Below are 18,760 nucleotides of genomic sequence, written 5' to 3'. Positions count from 1 at the left end.
TGGCAATGTGTGTCACTTTTCTTGTCTTACCGCACTATTTTAAAATCACAAGGTATGGGAGTATTATCTGGAGCTGCAGAAAAGAGATTACTAACACAAACAGAAAACACAGCCTTAAACAATGACAGCTTCACAAAAAAGAATATCCGTGTGATCTCTTGAGATTATAAAACACATGACGGTGGTGCGTGCATGTTTAGGTATTTAGCTAAGAAAAGCATGGTGCTAAGTGCATGATACACACAATATAAAAAACTATGTTTGAGAGCCTGATATTTTCTAATCATTTAATCATTTTTTTAAACATCTGACAGCACAACATGAATATGCAGCTGTAATCTGGTCATATTTTACACAGATACGGTCTGCTGAGCCCCAAGGCAGTAACTCAACACTGTGTGGGTTTACTTTGTAATGACTACCAACTAACCCCAGGTGGATGGTGCGGATGTGTCGCTGGATCCCTGAGGAGGTGCTGAGGACCTTTTCACAGTTCTTCCACAAGCACTTGAACATGACCTTCATTGAGTTCTGCAAGAGACGTTTACCAAAAACAAAACTAAAGTTAGCTGGCTGTTGCAAAATCTTAGCAGTTGTGCTCTGGTTTCTGAATGTGAATCAAGCTGCAATTAAAACAATAAATAAATGAACACATTTTCTGCATAACACTGTTATGCATGGGATGGCCTGTGTCGCCACCTCAATAAGAACTGCTCTGTTGAGAAAGAGGAAAGGATAAAGTCAGAGAGGCGACAGTGGGAACTCTTTGGGATGGAATGGGGATATATAGCACAGGAAATAATTCGGTGATTACATAAAAGGCTGGTCACACTGTTTAACAAAACATTCAAGACCTCTCACAAAACTAGACGTGCAATTTGGAAATTTTTCTCATAGCTGATCCTCTTGTTTTTTTGTGATTTTACCAAAAGAAAGAACAACAAAAGAACAAAACATAAGACCTTAGTTCATTTAAATGGGAAGCTGTTAGTTGATGAGAGATAGATTGCCACTTTTTATTTTGACTTATTTTCTTTTTCCACATATCAGGCCCTGGCAGCTGTCCCTTTAGCAGGCAGGGACCTGCATTGCTGCTAATGAAAGACAGTGGGTGAAAGACGGTGGGTGTGTGCTTTTATTACCTTCCAATAGCCTCTGGAGAAAAAAGGGCAAGAAGAAGAGAACTAAGGGAGGGAGGCACAAGAGAGAGGAAGCAGGGCAAGAGAAGGGAGATTAAAGCAGGTTTTTAACAATAGTTACATTAACTTTCTCCTGCACCGCTATTCCTCTGAACTACTTCTCACTGACTCCTACTGCATACACTTACCCCTAACTGTATTCAAAAACACAAGAGGCCAAACTCCTAAACTCTTTGACTGATGCTAGCTTTATGCACATACCCCATGAAGCTGTTTGCAACAAAAAGTACACAGCAAAGCTAATCTGTAATCCTACAAACAATCACAAATCACTTAATTCTCAAAGCGTTTTTCTTGCCTCTTACCACAGTAACATTAAGACTAGTGAACGCCATGTTAAATAATCCTCTTAATTCAATGCCTGCACAAAAATCAGACAGCCTAAAATCTAGTGGGGGTAGTTGCTGTTAAGAGTTTGTGACAGTTATGTCACAACACAAAGCTAACCAGCAAATTAGCCAACCTTTAAGCCCACTTCCACACAACTTGTTTTTCTATACTTGCCCCAGCATCATCCTACTTAATTTCCTGTCTGCTTATCTATAGAATGGCATGTCCTTGGAGTCTTTATGGTTTTCATATATTCTGCAGCTAAATAATCTTCACTGCTGCCTCACTCCAGGGAGGCTCAATTGCAAACTCCCACATATACAGTATATGAGCTCTCCTTTGTCACCGTATGGCCGGAGGAAATATTGAGATTGATTTCTCCTTCTGCTGCTACCCTGTGCATCAGTTCTCCTTTCCGTTTTTATACCCTCCAACTGCCCTCATTTTTATGCATCCCTTGCATGCTTACTTCCTGCTGTTCATTCCTACACCGTCTGCCGATTTTCTTTCATTCGTACAAAACCCTACCACCTCTTTCCCTGAAAGGACTGAAAAGGCGATTGGAAGCTACTTGACAGCAAAAACATTTTGCTGTTCTGGACTGCTTCTGTGGTACAAAACGGAGGAGGTAAAGTAAAAGCAAGAACATAATCAATCGTCCACACAACCAGAGAGTGGCAGGCCATATGTAAGAGCTTATTTAACCTGCCTAGTGCTTATGTTTGACTGTTTGTGTTGTGGATTTTCTATCTCTCCTACCTAGTACTTAAAAATCAGAAAGGCACAGAGCTGTTTGTATACAAGCTCAGCTTGATTTACTATCTTCAGGATGCACTCTATATATTTAGCCTAGGCATGTGTTAAATGCTCTTACCCTATAACAGCTGGGATAGCCTCCTGGCCCCTGGGACCCTAAGTTGGATAAGTGGTTAAGAAAATGGATGGACAGATGGGTGGATGAACCACTGATTATTCCCTATTCAAAATTCAAATTTAATCTGCTTTTTCCTCTTTTAAACTTAAACTAAACTTCTCTATGAAACTTTATCAAGTCGACAACAGTCACTTCAAGGAGCTTTATATTGTGAGGTAGAGACCCTACAATAATACAGCAAACACTCCCGCAATCAGGCGACCCACTAAAAGCAAGGGCTTGGCAACAGCAGGAAGGAAAAACTCTCTTTTAATGGGAAGAAACCTCCGGCAGAACCAGACTCAGTGCAGCCATCTGCTGCAATCAGCTGGGGGTGAGAGGAGTGAGACAGGACAACATACATGCTGTGGAAATGCAGTATGGTGTATAAACACAGAGGGGAAAAAAGGTCAAGAAGAAGAAATGCTCAGTGCACTATGGGAAGCCCCCAGCAGCCTACACCAAATCTAAACACAAACTGTAATCATCAGGTGTAGTCAGGTGAAAAAAAACTGTTGAGACCAAAACAAACAAAGTCGAAGCTTCAGAGGTGTGACACCACTGCCTCAAGCTTCAAGCCGCTTGGATGCCACAAAACTGCCCAAGTTAAGAAAGAAAGAAAGAAAGAAAGTCAGGACGTAAGCTTTTATCTTTACCTTTCGCTTCCGAGGTATGGGGTCTTCAAACATGAAGTGCGGGCTCTCTGTGACATCCTCACTGCCATCATCACCCTGGGACGAGAGCGGGAAGTTCTTGTTGGTATCGTTTAAAAGTGGTGGGGACGGAGTGGAGGGGACTGAATGGTCACTGGCATCCCAGCTCCAGTTGCCACTGGTCGAACTGCTGTAGCTAGCTGACAGCACCTCTTTCCAAGCTCTGCCGGCCGGCTCGGGGGCTGTAGTTAATACAACACAACAACTTATTGTTATTGGCAAGACGTGACTGAAATGAGGATGTTTTATGTTTGAAGACATACAAATCTGACCATGAACTAAGAGCCAAATGTGAACCAGTGAGGTATGAGAAAAAAATAGAAGTTCTGAGAACAGGTCCATAAAAACAGCAAACTTAGCCGATTTAAATCTGGCCATCTCATGGATGAGAAGACAGCTTTGAGCTTCCAACACAGCTGTTATTTTCAGATCGCTTCCCGTCATCTTCTGACCATGCTGCATACCAGAGTGCCAGCTCAGAGCACTTTTTGGCCAGACAACATAACAATCTTCATTCACCATATGGGCCCCTCATTAGATTTGCCTCCCTGCAACTTTCTCCATTCCCCCAAAATAACAATGAAGTTGAAGGGCAGCAGTTTTGGCAAACTGGACCAGATTCAGTGGCCATTGCAGACACAAATTAAGTGGACAGCTGCCCTGAAGGAAAAAAAAGAAAAGAAAGAAAAAACAGTCCAGGGGGTGCACAAGGAGATGGCCTTGAATGGACAACCAATTTTAATTTGATCTGTTATCAGAACTCTTTCATAATACCTCTCAATTTTAAATTTGCATTACTGGAAACATAATATTGGGGCTCTCTTGCAAAACAATCCCAATTCTAATGTCACAAAAAAATTTAAACATATATCTTAATCTATAAACCTTGCAAGCGTATTTCCACAAATTATATAATATCTAAAACAATGGATTCTTTACTACACCACATATTTTTTTTAGCTACTGTATACTGAAACTTCAACCATTGAGTCCAAACTTTCTTTACTTCCCAGAATGAATACTATACAATTTCCAGTGTATAGGCCCAGAAACCCTTCAATACATTTGTTAATTTGCTGATCAATTATATAGTGCTTTAAGACTTGATTATCACAATGGCTTTATCTGACTTTTAATCTGGCAAATTATAGTGAAAAACGCAGAGCAAGGACTAATATCATACATTTTGGAGAGAACTTCTACAATTCAATAACTGTTTCCCATACAAATATAAAGAGATAAGGGTTATCAAACTATTTTTCAGAATTATCAAGGGGCTTCAGTGGACTGTGTGTTTTCACACAAAAAAATATAAAAATAAAAATAGGATATCCAATCCTGTCTCAACTCATAAAAACAAAACCTGTCACTTTTTTAACAACCAAATCCACCAGGAGCTAAACAAATAAATAAACAATTTAATTTTTAAGTTACAAAAATATAAGGGGAGGTTTTGGAGCTTACATTAAAAAAAAAAAACTATCTCAACAGGGATCCATACAACCATGGATATTTTTTATAAAAACCACTGTGATTTACCACAGAGTAATCAAGCAACACCCCCTTTCTGAAATATTTTGTCAAATAAGCATTTCATCAAGCATTGCAATCACAAACCCACAGCATCCTCTGATCTAATCTAATGACGGCATCACAGACCATTTCTAAAATGAAAGCTTACGTTCTTGGTTTATTTCTATTATGTCCAAAATGGTGCAGCAGTGTCAACAGGGTGCTTCTAGCCTTTAGAGATAAAAACTATATGAGCTCTTCCTGAGAGCAAAAAACCAGCAGCCCGGGTTTAACGCTGAGCTAAAAAGCTGTCAGGACTTTGACCGTCTGGTGGTTGGCATGGTAATAGCAACCACAGCAACACTGGAAACAGCAAAAGGAGCTGTGGTGAAATGGTCAAGGCTAAACAGTTGGCAGTAAGTGCTGGGCTTGGGTAAACATACATGCATGGAAAGATGAGGGAATAAAGTGCTAATAACACTGCGTGACCCTTCTCTGGGATAAATACATGTTAACACATCAACGAGTCAGCAGCTCAGTCTGTGTCAGGGTAAACTAACATCAAGTGATTTGTGATGAGCACCGTCCCCAGCGAGCAACACAATGTGAATGTCCTTGATTTTGTTAAACACAGTGGATGAGTCAGTGTGTGACAAAGCAGCTTGCACTCAAGGAGCAGTAGGTGCATGGGTGCATGAATGCAGCTGATGCCGAGCCATTGGTGTTACCTGTGGGTGCAGACAAAGGGTAATGCACCAAAGGTGATGTGGACAGTGAGGTCAGGACGGTGGCAGCCATCACCTCCTTATCGGCATGACCTGACGGCTTCCTGCAAAACAAAAATGGACACTGAGCACGAGAAACATATCTGGTGTAGTTTTAAGGGGTACTCTTGTCTAACTAACCCCATGCTCTATAAAACAGGTTTGTCTTGACTGTTTTTCAGAGTATTAGAAAATATTTAAGGAAAAAAAACAGTCTAACCTTGTCCCCAGAGAAACATTCAATTCTCTATACAGCCACAAAATACAAATTGTGATGTTAGAAGAAATTTAGATTAGGAGGTAAACAAGTCCAACAAGTAGCCAGAGCACAGAGAGATATGTAATTTCATGTACAGTAAATCTTAGACAACTTACTATTGTGTGGGTTCAAATATGTGCTTGTGTGCATATATACAAACACGGGGACAATGCCTCTAGAGTGAAAGTGTTTTGTGGTGTGTTTCTGCACAGCTTGTGCAACCTCGCTTAGAGGGGAGAACCATGCTTTTTGCTCAGTTCCTTCTCAGAACGCCCCATGCAAAGCAATCCACCCTCATCTTAAATCTTGTTCATACTACCCACTTGAACTGACACCAGAAAACATTCACAAACACAGGCACAAACAGCCTAAACAGTGTGTTTTGGCATAAGGCATTCTTGTTAAAAAAAAAGATCCTGCAAAGACAAATAACCTTATCTGCTTCAGACACACACTTATTATATCTGTTGGTTCTATTTAAGACTTCTACTGTCCTTGAAAGCAAAATGTGGGGAAAACTATTTGAGGCCAGGCCAGGCATTCATCCCCACACAGTTGTTCACATTTGCACACACATAAACAGATTTCAATTCTCATGTAAGATCCTGAAAAAAAGAGGCCCTATCAAAGACATACCAGTGTCCATACCAATCAGCTATGTAAGTAAATATAAATCCAAATTTACCGATCTGTGCTATACACAGTAGACACACACTCATATTCTCATAGAGAATAGTCTGCAGCTTTAAGAGCTCTAGTCCCGCCCCAGACTTCTTCACTACACAACCAGAGTAAACTGGTTTGAGGCATTTTCTCAGCCAAGCCCTAAGCCCTGGCAGAGATCCACTCTTGAATTCTCGGTGCGCGTACACACACACACACACACACACACACACACACACACACACTTCATGCTGGAATCAACAAACAAGAGAAGTACGCTTCTAAAACAGCAAGTCTACGTGTATCTGCGCACATTCACACACATTTTCAAATGAGAAGTCTCTAAAACATTTTACAGACGCAGAAAAAATTTTTAAAAAGTGCCTAAGCTCCCACGCTGATGAGAATGTGTCGGACAGGAAGCAAACAGATCAAAATGGAATGTACCAGATACGGAGAAATCTTTCAGCCAGTCTGAGCACAAATGTGCTCCCACAAAAGTTGTTGGTTTTACTCTCCAGCATCCCAAAACTTGTGTATGTTTGTGAATTCAACGCAGACATTTGGAAAAATGGCAGGATATACTCTATAATATTCAAACTACTGCCAAAATAGAAGCCATGGTCAGAAGTAGGGTGTGCAGCACACAGGACAACACACACACCCACACACCCACACACACACGAGATAAAGAGATAACAAGATTAGCTGTGTCCTATTGCAGTCATTAGCCTTGTTTTCAGCAATAACTCGGGTCAGGCAGGGACTGATTTACCTCCATCTCTCGTTTAATAAAATCCATCTATAAAATGTGCTCTAGGGCTCTTGGTTACCTTCCATTTGGCCTGCATATAGTGTGGTACTCTGATAGCATACCACTGACAGTCATGCATGTCTGTTTTCTGGTGTGTGGCCTTAGCAAGAGAGATTTGGAAAAACAAACACAAACTGGGAGGACAACAATCCCTGTAGTTCATGTATGGCCTCATTCAAACTTTGATATTCCCCTCTTGTACACATTGATATAGACACACCCATTCCAGCACACCCCAGCACTCATTAATACCCATCCCTACAACCCACCCTGATTTCCTGACATTGAGTGTTTTCCTTCCTCCTTACCAGAAAAAGCAGCGATAACTCCACCACAGTTTCATTGCATCTGGTTCAAGTTTTTAATGTGTTTGAGTGTGCATTAATTACACAAAAACAAAACAGTCAAGGCCTCCTTCAGAAACCTTTTCTAAAAAGGCCAGTTGTTGATTGACTTTTATTCTTGCTGACAGCAGCAGAGCTAATCTGATATCACACCGACTTTGATATCAATGTTTACATCAACTTAGAAGCAGACAGCTGTCACATTTTACCATCATAAAACCAGATTAGACAGATAACATTCCCTGTTCGTCGCTCACTCTAACGCAGATATTGTACACTAAATAGCACGGCCTGCTACTCTTGTTTTCACTTCTCATCTGCCTGTGAAATAACTAAGGAGCCTTTAAACATGGTGCGAGTGGATGACAGCTGAAAGAGCAACAGCACTGATGTGCCGTAAATCTGTCTGCATCTTCTTATGAGAGGCTTTATTTTGGAGCAAGTTAAACTGGGGATGTCTTTATTTAGTGCCCAGAGTGAGGCAAAGGGAGAACAGAGATTGCTGTCAACATAGTTGGTCTGTGTGTGGTATATGTATATGTATTTGGGAGAGGAGAAGGGTGGGGTTTTGGTTTCCGAATCCCCCAATCAGGATGTTTACATGAACCATAGAGTCTATCCGTGGTGCATTTATGGCATGCAGTAAATTTAATAGTGACATGATAAACATAGCAGCCCTCCACCCTCCCACATATGCAGATGAACATGTGTAGGCACATACTATGTGGTAACTTTGGTATTTGTTGAACTATAATGACATCATTTGCAATTGAAGCTCTTAAATTTACAAGCAGTGCCATTGACAACTCTCTTTTATGAGACAGGTAATATACGTCAATTGGGAAGTTCTAACTCTATTTTACAGTACTTGCATGTGTGTGTGTGTTTTGCGTCTAGTTTGGTTGAAGCATTTGGCACACTTAAGTACATGCCGAAACAACACCATTCACTCAATCTCGCTCACACACAGCCTCTTACCTTCCTTCCTCCCTCAACTTGTATTGGCCTTGGCTGGGCCAAAAACACTCCCCTCTGGCAGCAGTACAACACAACCAGCTAAAAATCAACAAGCCAGGCCCAGGCACATACAGGGAGAGGGAGAGAAAGAGACTGCCACTTAAAGCCAAGCCAAGAAGCAGGCAGGAACAACAAGGTGTGATTATGGAAAGGGGGGGGGGGGGGGGGGGGGGGGGGCAAGGATGTGTATATTTGTATATTGTGTGCCAAAAACAGTTAAGTTTTAAAGATGACCATTTCACCTAATGTGCAGTGCAATAAGCCAGGCAAGAGCTGGCTGTTTCCGTGGGATGATTTTCCAGCTGACTTTTTATTATGTGGATGTGGAAAACATGGTAGTTTTCCAAGTTTCCTAAGGGGACACTTGAGGACTCTGATACTGCCAGTGTTGATGCGATGCTGCCGAGTTACTGTTTGGCACCACCAGCCGGTACTATAGTGGGCTCTGTGCTGTTGTTGGGGAGACGACAGGGCCTCCCCACTATATTTAACACATCACCTCTGCTCTAGTTACCATTCCAGTCAAAATCCCTAGGATCTGCCTGGTTTATAGAACGATAGCCCACTTAAGATCGAGGTCAACACATGACTGAAAAAGCGATACACTGTGTATATGGCTGAAGATTTGTCATACTGTATTGGCTTTTCTAAAGTACACTTTTCATCTGAGTTTTTCCCAACCTAATCTGATAATTGCATGTGTATCCAAAGTGCTTCTAGAAGTGTCTCACTACTTGGTAATGCCTTTGGGCAGTTATTTTGAAGCCTCTGTCAAATAATTGGAACAGGGCCATACATTTATATTAGGTTCTCACTTTGACATAAAAACTACGTCTCCCATTAGAGTACTGTACAAATCTATACAAATTCCTGTTGTGGATTTGCTCTTTAGAGGGGTAAAATAGATTTCTATTTAGGATTCTCTATCTGCTATTTCTTCTTCATGTAATGCCACTGATGTATCTCACCTGTATGCCAAAGAATATACTCATTTTATAAAAACTGACTACCAACAATCCCCCTCTTATCTAGGGCTTCTCCTGCATGTCAATGAGACTACATTGATGTATCTTGTTTACCAAGAAAGAAACTGTGCCTCACTTGACTCCAGTTTTAGAAGGTCAAAAAAAGAGGAAGGCAGAGTGACAGGGACTTGGCAGTATTTGTAATATTTATCGTTTTGTTGTATCACTTCAGTATGACAGGTCCAGTTTTCACTGGAGCAACACACTGCCAACAATAATCTCTGATCTTCCCCTAAGCCCCGGTGGTGGAGGTTTTAAATAGCACTTATCTGTCCAATGTGATCATGTGTTCAACATGATCCCCAAAACAGGCATCAGATAGCTTTTTTTGTGCCTGTATGTACTGTATGTGTGCTGACTTCCTCATTTTCAAAGCAGGTGCACGTGCCTTAAATTGGCAGAGGCTTGCGTGTGATTGGCAGTTAGAAAGACAGCAAACACGGCATCACAATTACATGAATAAAATAAACTTTGAAGCACCTCTCTGTTTGAGTCATCATGGAATCTAACCCTACACATTCAGCACATGCTGACTGGTGTTTTTCCTATGTTTTCTTATGAGGTATCGTTACTGAACACAAACAAATTCAAATGCACATGGGGTAGAGAGATATGCACACCAAAAATAGAGGTAACATCTCCGATCAAAAGACATAGTTTTCTTTAGGGAAAGCCTTTTGTTAATTCATCTCTAAAAATTAGGCCTTCATTAGTCATCCTCATGCACACACTCTGTGAAGGAGGCTGACAGATAAATAGATGGCAGCCACAAAGCCACAAATTGTGTTGCTAACATACTTTTTTCCTCCCTTGCTGTAATAGGTGTTTTCTTTCTTTTTGATTTCAGTCTATTTCAGACTAAGAGGGTTGTAAATGCTGCCTTCAGAAAATGTGGACTGTTGTCTAAAAATGAAGAACATTCAGCAAAATGTCATCTAACTGGGATATTCTGTACAATGAGGTAACGTTAAGACAATAGAGGCTATTAGAAAAGACCAGGCTTGTGTTGATGTTCCTCTTGCCTGGGGTGCAGCTCGGACAGCTGCCCCTTCCACACCCACTACTCTCAATCCCACACTCTCTATGCCCCTCATCATCTTGCCTTGACTCCACAGTATTACGTAATGCCCTCTGTTCATCTTTTTCTGTCTCACTATTTTTGCTGCAGACAGATGGTAATGATTAGCATTAAACACTCTACCCCAGACCCAACACAAGCTGGTGTTAGTGTCCACTCTGCCTCTTTCTAGGCTTCCTGCTTTACACTTCTATGTAAAGGTACTATGCACTGTATAAACTGAATGAATACAATGTAAAAATATATGAAGTATATAAATATAGATGTGTGGGTAGGCATTAAGTATGATTATCATTGTGCATGTAACCACGCATGTGTGTGTATATTCCTAAGTCCGCCATTATTGTCCATTCAATACACATGTTGCTGCTTATGTAAGTCTCCAGGCTTTGAACCCCCGGAGAGAGAGAGGCTGTCAGACAGGAGCCGTGTCTCTTTAAAGTGGGTTGTGAGTGTGATGGTTATTCAGTGGTGGGACAAAAAGCCCTCTCTTTCTCTCTCTCTTGATCCTAGAACGCAATCTGTGCCCTTAGGGAGAAGCACAAACAACAGATAGCTTTGTTCTGGCAAAATAATACCGGCTAGACGTTGAGCAAAAGGCATGATTCCCTCTGTGGCGGTGGCGTTTCACTCAAGATGTCATAAACTACACAACACAGAGGATGGTATCTACGAATTTCAGCTGAACTACAAGCTCGCACTGATTCAAACCTCAGTGAATAATGGTTATTTTGTGTCGAGTAACCGCACATCCCATTTCAGGATCACACAGGTGCTTGTGACGAACATGCCTCAGTGAGAAAATGTTGACTCAGCAACAGCACTTAAAAGGATGATGACAAAGTAGATCATGACACACTGCCTGACTGCATACCATGCTCATAAACTGTGCATGGGGTAATTGTAGGTGATCAGATTTACAGTGCGAGCTTAACACAGTCCAATGCAACCAGACACCGAGTGAAGAAAGGTTGACTTTAAACCTCACCTCACCTCATCAATGAATAAAAAATAAATAAATAAAAAATCCACAGTCACTTTTCCATAGCCACACTTTATGGTACTACTACCTCACGTAAGACATCAAATCTGTATTATAGCCGCATATTGCTTATACATGTAATGTTATTACGAAATAATAAATACTACAATTAGTCAGTAGTTCTACTTTTAGACATCTTTATAATAGTGTTAATGTCTCTCAGGTACCTTCCTTAACTTCCCCACTGTCAGTGGATGATATACAACAAGATTAACTTAGTTCCTTAGTTCCCTCCAATAACAATGTTGTTGCTAGGGGGAATGCGGGGTATTCACTTCTGGCCTGTGCCTTTATTTTCCTCTAGGAACTAAACAAGAAAAGACCTTTCTGCCTGAAAACATCGACTCCTTATCAAAACAAATATGAATCTATATTTGAGTACATGTAGTAAGAAGTCATCAGTGCATATCACATGTATGTGTCAAACTAATTTAAACCACCCTGCCACTCAATGTACTCACATTAACTGGCAAAATAATAAATAAATACTAGAAATGCTACTTCGTGTAAATGGTGAAAAGGCTTTGAATAACGGTCAAGTTCTCTTCCTGAAGAAGTCATGCTTTTATTTTGTTTTAAATTCTTCACTTCTCACTCCTACACTTGCTTACTCCTGAGATTTGTCCGTCTGCCATCACAAGCCAGAGCAGGCCTTTGGTTTCCTGTGTTTTGCAAAGGCAAACCAAAGCTGTTGCAAAGCCACTCTGCTCTACTTACTCCTATAAAGCCAAATATCTGCAGGGCGCCGTCAGACAGACAAAGACTCCAGCCAGTAAAATAAACTGATCACTATCTTTTTTTATCTTAAAAAAAAAGGTAGGGGTCGCACGAAGCATATCAGTAGAAGCACTCTAGCAAAAATTTCTAAAAAAAAACAAAACAAAAAACAAAAATGAATGTGAAGCAAAGAGTTAAAAGCAAAACTATTACCTGGCTTCTAAGTTGAATGTTTGTCTACAGCCTGTTTGCTTACTGTGCAGTAAAAGCAAAGATGTGTTAGGAGTTATGTTTGTCGTGTAAGGATGACCTTTGACACAGTTTTGTGGTGGACTGATAAGCATGCACAAAAAAAACCTAATACTTGTGGATTTAATGTACAAGAAAATCCACAATTCCGTGGTAAATGTACGATCACAACAAATGGCTAAAAAAAAAAAAAAATAATTTTTTTACTCAACCCAGATCTCCACTGAATATCATCCTACTCTCCGCTCCTCACTAATCCTGCCAAACTGCACCGGATAGTGACTAATATAGAGGAAAATGCCATAAACCATATCTTTTAGTAATTTAAGCCTCCCTGTGGAGCTTCTGGCCTTATGACAGTATTGGGAATAAGGTAAGGAAAATGGTCCCTTTATCACTCTGCCACGTCAAGAATGGAATAGTTAATAAGATAAATGGAAGCAATAAGAGCACATCATGGAAACACTAGAGAGATGATGGTGATGATGATGAAACTGTCACAGATTATTGAAATAGTATTAAACCTCACTGCTGGTCCAACCTGCTAGGTTTTTCTGTTTTGTTTTGGGGGGTTTTAAACATTTATCAGCTCACTGCAAAATGAATGTTGGATGTAATATGATGAGGAGGATGACTAGCTGAATGCAAATGCTGGTTCCCCTCTGAGAGTTATGCATTTTCCAATAAGGATAGGCCGAGTGGTTGGTGGTTGGTCAGACTAGGACAGGCTCGTTCTCTCACACAGACAAACAAACAGATGGGTGAACTTGCCCCGATGGAGCTCTGGCCCAGTGAAAGTCATGCTTTGTGCAAGCAAGATGTCTTTCTGTCAGACATTCAGATCTTTTTCATCCAAGTCTCTGCGGCTCGGACACACATGCACATGCACACAGTATTTCTGTGCTTTGGGACAGCTATGAAAGTTCTACAGGTTAGTCAGGAAGTGATCGGTGCTGTACTTAACACCTCACTGAACAGCTTCACACACTCACTGCTTTGTGCAGTGGCATGTTGGTGCTGGAATCCACTACGATTAAGAGGGGTTACTTTATGCCTCTCCACAGGCCGGAAATCTCCACATTATCTTGGCAGCAGTCAGGAGTCCAGCCAGTGTGTTCCTGAGAGTACTCAGCTAAAATAAATAAATAAATAAATGCTTATAACCCTCTTCATGTGTTATTAATAGCAACTAAATTTAAATTCAAGTGAAGCAAAATACTATTGTAGTTATAAAACAAACAAGCAAAACTTGGAAATATGGGCCGTGTGAAGTGCTTTCTCTTCAATAGGACTGATAAGATTTAGCTAGCTCAAAGACAAAAAAAAAGGGTGTGTGGAAAAAAAAAATCAATCCCATCAATTGGAGAGCACAGATACCAAGTTAACAGGTGAAAAAGCAAACAATGTGCACATAAAGCAAAAGGAGCTCCACTTCTTTTCCTTCTATTTCTCTGTTACACACAACCCAGACACATACATTTTATCAAACAATAATATGGAAACATATGTTTCCATTTAGCCACATGAAACATATGTGTATCATGTGGCTAAATCATGGAGTCATCTATAATTTGCATATAACTGACTTATGTGTAAATATTGCTGAATAGCTTAGCAGGGGAGAGCAAACAGTGTGACGCATGAAGCAATAACCAGGAGGTGAGAGGACAACAGCCTTACTGGCAGATCGGTGTTAAATGAAACCTGACTACCTCACTGTGGCTACAGAATGAAAGCGATTGTGTGTGTGTGTGTGTGTGTGTGTGTGTGTGTGTGTGTGTGTGTGTGTGTGTGTGTGTGTGTGTGTGTGTGTGTGTGTGTGTGTGTGTACACACACGTCTGTGCGTGTTGATGAGATGAAGAGAAAAATAGGGGGGTGAAAAAGGAAAACACACATCTGTTCACATGTTGCTTGACTGCTCATCTTGTCCACCAGCATGAGGATAAGTGATTATCAAAGCCCGTATACTGTAGTTCTTTTGTTCAGGATGCACATGTCTACACACACTTAAGGATACACACAAAGCGTAGGGGGTTTCTAGAAGCTTGTGAGGATCTGGGCCCACTGGTTTTTCGGAGTCTGGGTGTGGTAGCTTTTTATAATCTGTTTATCTAAGCCCTAATCTTTGAAAATTATTTTGAAGAGAAGATTTACAGTCTATGCAGTGCTTCCAGGTATTTTCTTCCCATTTTGATGTATTGAATCCCTTGCAGTTCCTGGCACTTTGAGAAGTCTGTGCCAACACAAAAACGACTGAAATGCCAGTAGCTCAGTACAACTGAATTTTTGACTAAACCAAAAGACGGGGCTGTCAAAGTCGTTTACTACAAGTGAGATCATGTTCACCTGACGTTTTTCAGGACACTGCCAGAAATAAGCTTTTCCCATGTCCTGCATACTACCAAACTGAGATGCAGATAGCCACAGTGTAACAAAGAAGAGACAGGAAAAAAGAAGAGGAAATTTTTCTGACAGAGCAGAAATTTCTACATAATAAGTTCAGTAATGGCCAAAAGCCATCAAGAAAAAGCATCACAAGGACACACCATTTTAGTTAAACAGATAAAGAAAGGTTAAATAAGCATCCTGCCAAGGAAAAGGGAGCGGGGTATGTGTGTGTGTGTGTGTGTGTGTGTGTGTGTGTGTGTGTGCTAATACAGAAGTACCACAAGGTTTGCACCAGGTAAGCTAAAAGAAAGAATATCAACCAACATATGGATTTTTTACAATGATTTTTATTTCCTGTTAACTGTTATCAGCAGTGACATCACCAAACCCAAAAATCATTATCAGTAATTTAAACAACTATAAGACACTCGGCTCTGCACAGGGGAAAGTACGTAGTAAGAGTCCATCAAACTTTAAAGTTTGCAGTACTGTCTGAATTTCACTCCTTGTTGTCAGCAGAACGAGATGACGTCGATAGAGTTGTGTGTGTATTTATAAGTGTTGTGATTTGAAACAAGGGAAAGGAAAACCCATGAATGTGGCTTGCTGTCAGCCATCATGGAGCTGGTTTTGGATGCCATTTGCAAATGCACTGAAGCATTACGCGGCATACTCAGAACATTTTCATTTTCCTGCTGTGTTGTGCCAATCTATCTTTCACAGGAAGGAGCAGTAAAATTGGCATAATTAGCTTTGTCATTGGATTTTTACAATTTAAAATGTATAATACTGTCAGATGATATGCTTTGGAGAAAAGAAAAAAAAAAAACTTTTAACCTTGCACATCAGTAAACTCATTTTCTACCCAAAATCACTCCTTGGCTTTTGAGTCTGCAAATCTGCAACTTCAATGCCAACAAAAACAATGTGAAAATTCCAGTGATGAGCGTGCCATCGTTTCCACACCTTATGAATGAAAAAAAATGAAGGGGAAAAATTGTTTTGTCATGCTTTTTCTTTTTTTTTCCCCCCCCCTTTTTTTTAAATGGGAGTCTGAAATAAACTTGGAAAGCCTCAGTATTGTTCAGACTCCAAAAACTATGTATAGAATGAAAATCAAATTCAGTAGCAAGGCAACTTTATAAACCTCACATAACTTGACTCATACATCTTTCTATGATTATCTTTAAGGTACTTTTATTGTTATTATTATTATTATTATCATTATTATTATTATTATTATTATTATTCCCCAGCAGGAGACAGTGCAGGGGAATGACAATGATTAAATTGGTGGTGGCTGTAGCTCAGGAGGTAGAGCAGGTCAATTGCTAAATGCTATGGTTGGTGGTTTGATCCCTGGTCTGCATGCCAAATATCCTTGGGAAAGATACTAGCTCCAAGTTGCTCTCAGACGCATCCATCAGAGAATAAATGTTTGTGAACGCTAGATAGAAACAACTTAAATGGAAAAAGCACAGAAAAAAGTGCTTGTATGAATGGGTAAATGAGGCAAGTTGTGTCAAGAGCTTTGGCAGAGTAGCTCAGGTAGAGTAGAAAAGCGCTACATAAGAACCAGTCCATTTACCACTTACGTTATTAAGGGTCTTTTCACACTTATACATCATTTCCTCTGGGGAAGAATCAGCTCAGGAGTTGGTAAACTTTTCCATGGTTTGGTTTCTTTTCACAGAGAGAAAACGCCAAGCGAACTGCAAGCGATCCAAAATGTGGCACTACAAACCACGTGAGAATGTTTGGTACGCTTACTGGCCAGATATGTGAGGGGAGGGAGCAACCAAAGTAAATACGAGAGGAAGGTGCTGTGGTCTGGACAAGTGGATAACATGAAGAATTTACTCTTAACATTCGTATTTACCTGGTAATATTGTGCAGGTTTTGTATGATACACAATCAGTAGTGCTCTGCTAGCTCAAAAAACTTGCAGCATATACCTGTTAACTGAGTCAGATTGAGGTCGGATCATAAACAACCCTCTCTGGAGTTTGTCTGAAACCAGACTGAGACCACCTTGTCCAAAGAATTTTAGTAAAACTGTTTTGGTCCATATCCGACTGTGTATTCACATCTACAAAAACAAACTGCACAAAAAGAGAAAACAAATGAGAGTTTGACTTGATTCGGTATCTCTGACTGTCTGTGTTTGTTTCTTTATCTGTTAATTCCTCCTACGCCATCAGGAGTTGCATGACCAAGTGCATCTTACATCCCTGGAGGTTGTTATCTATGTCAGATATTACGTAATCATCATGTTGCCTAGAAATCACACCTATAACCTCATTTTTATTTACCTATAATAACACCAAACTTTTCTTGGAAAAACTCCAATTATTTATGATATATTATGGCATCAGGTTGCCTAGCAACCACCTAGCAACATGATAAAAAAAAACTTTATCAATCTACAGCACATTACAAAAGGATCCAATTGTCCATATAAGCTGATGGATACATTATAATCCCATGATGCTGCCTAATAACAACAAAACAATGGGCTAAAATCATATTTTAGTTTATTTTTTTACATTTAGACACCAATAACAACTTAGAAAATCACTCCATCATTTTCTTTCACAGCCTTGTGCTTCAGTATGGGCACATACCAGTAACTGTAATCTGGTGCAATTACGGGGGGAAACAAGTAAATAAATTAGTTACATATAAAAATATTGGGTCGCATCCAAATACATTATGTCCCATGTAACGCTTCTGTGAGAATACAAAAGTTATTCTTTTTTGTTGCATTTTCTATTGGCCCTTTTGCAAATCACGCGGGTGAGCAAAGCCCTGGGACAAACATCAGTGCAACAACGCATTCAAGAACCTGTCTCTACATGCAGTGTCCATTCTTGCATTTTGTTTCTGATTCTGCCCGCATGTCAAAATGCAATACTTGAACCAACCCGAGTCTGTCATGCGAGTAACCAGCTGACCGCGTCAAGGCAGGTGGCCATGTCTTGGGACAAGAATGTCTTTCAGTGCTTCAAATTCCAACCAAAATAAGGAAAGGCCTCTGATGTTATTGTACAGACTAAAGTGTTTTTTGTTTTTTCCAGCAGAAACTACCTCTCTCCAGCCTGCAGATGATTTGTTTTTGCTTTACACTCTTCTCTGTCAGTTTGAACTGCTGGGAGTCTATGTGCAAGGAGTGTGGGCCACATAGACACTACGATGCAGAGGTCTAAATGATCAAAAGTATGGCTGCACCTGAGTAAGAGTTGATAGGAACGATAACAGTTGCGACAAACCTTATGCTTGTATGGCAAAAAATTGTAGATGTCTTAATAAAGCTGGAATAAAAACTAACATGAAAGGGATTTATCTCTGAAAAAATTAACAGAATGATAAATAATCTAGGGGTGGGCGATATAAACGATATACGATAGAAACGATATAAATTTGGCCAACGATAGAGATTTTGACTATACCGCTCTATTGCGATAGCGCATGTTGATGATGTCATCAAGCTGCGCCTGTTTTGGTCGAAAGCATCGCAGCGGCTACAACCATTATCATCTGCAAATTATGCCAGGCGACAGTCATAGCAAAGAGATGAAGCACTTTTGAAATATGGGGAAAGCCAAAAACTGCTATGCGATTGCATTTGCCCCTAACCACCAGAATCCCTCACGTTAACTTTTATGGAGTGGAAAAAAAAGTTGGCGTTCATCCTCCAGCTTCACTGCGCTAATGTTATGCTATGTAATTCTG

General features: G+C 40.3%; 1 protein-coding gene across 2 annotated transcripts in view; it reads right to left on the bottom strand.

The window, feature by feature from the left end:
• The window catches only part of slc2a4rg (SLC2A4 regulator), a 41,350-nt gene that overhangs the window by 13,802 nt on the left and 8,788 nt on the right, over positions 1–18,760 (bottom strand). For both annotated transcript variants that reach the window (XM_003438876.5, XM_005448800.4), the window contains exons 3-5: positions 5,396–5,496; positions 3,099–3,337; positions 431–531 (exon numbers count right to left, since the gene is read on the bottom strand). In XM_003438876.5, the coding sequence (XP_003438924.1) occupies positions 431–531; positions 3,099–3,337; positions 5,396–5,496 (441 nt within the window). The remainder of the gene's footprint in view (positions 1–430; positions 532–3,098; positions 3,338–5,395; positions 5,497–18,760) is intronic.

This window comes from Oreochromis niloticus, linkage group LG20, assembly GCF_001858045.2.
Source record: "Oreochromis niloticus isolate F11D_XX linkage group LG20, O_niloticus_UMD_NMBU, whole genome shotgun sequence".
Lineage (NCBI taxonomy): Eukaryota > Metazoa > Chordata > Actinopteri > Cichliformes > Cichlidae > Oreochromis > Oreochromis niloticus.
The sequence above is the reverse complement of the archived record's forward strand: the minus strand, read 5'-3'. Positions and strand labels throughout refer to the sequence as shown.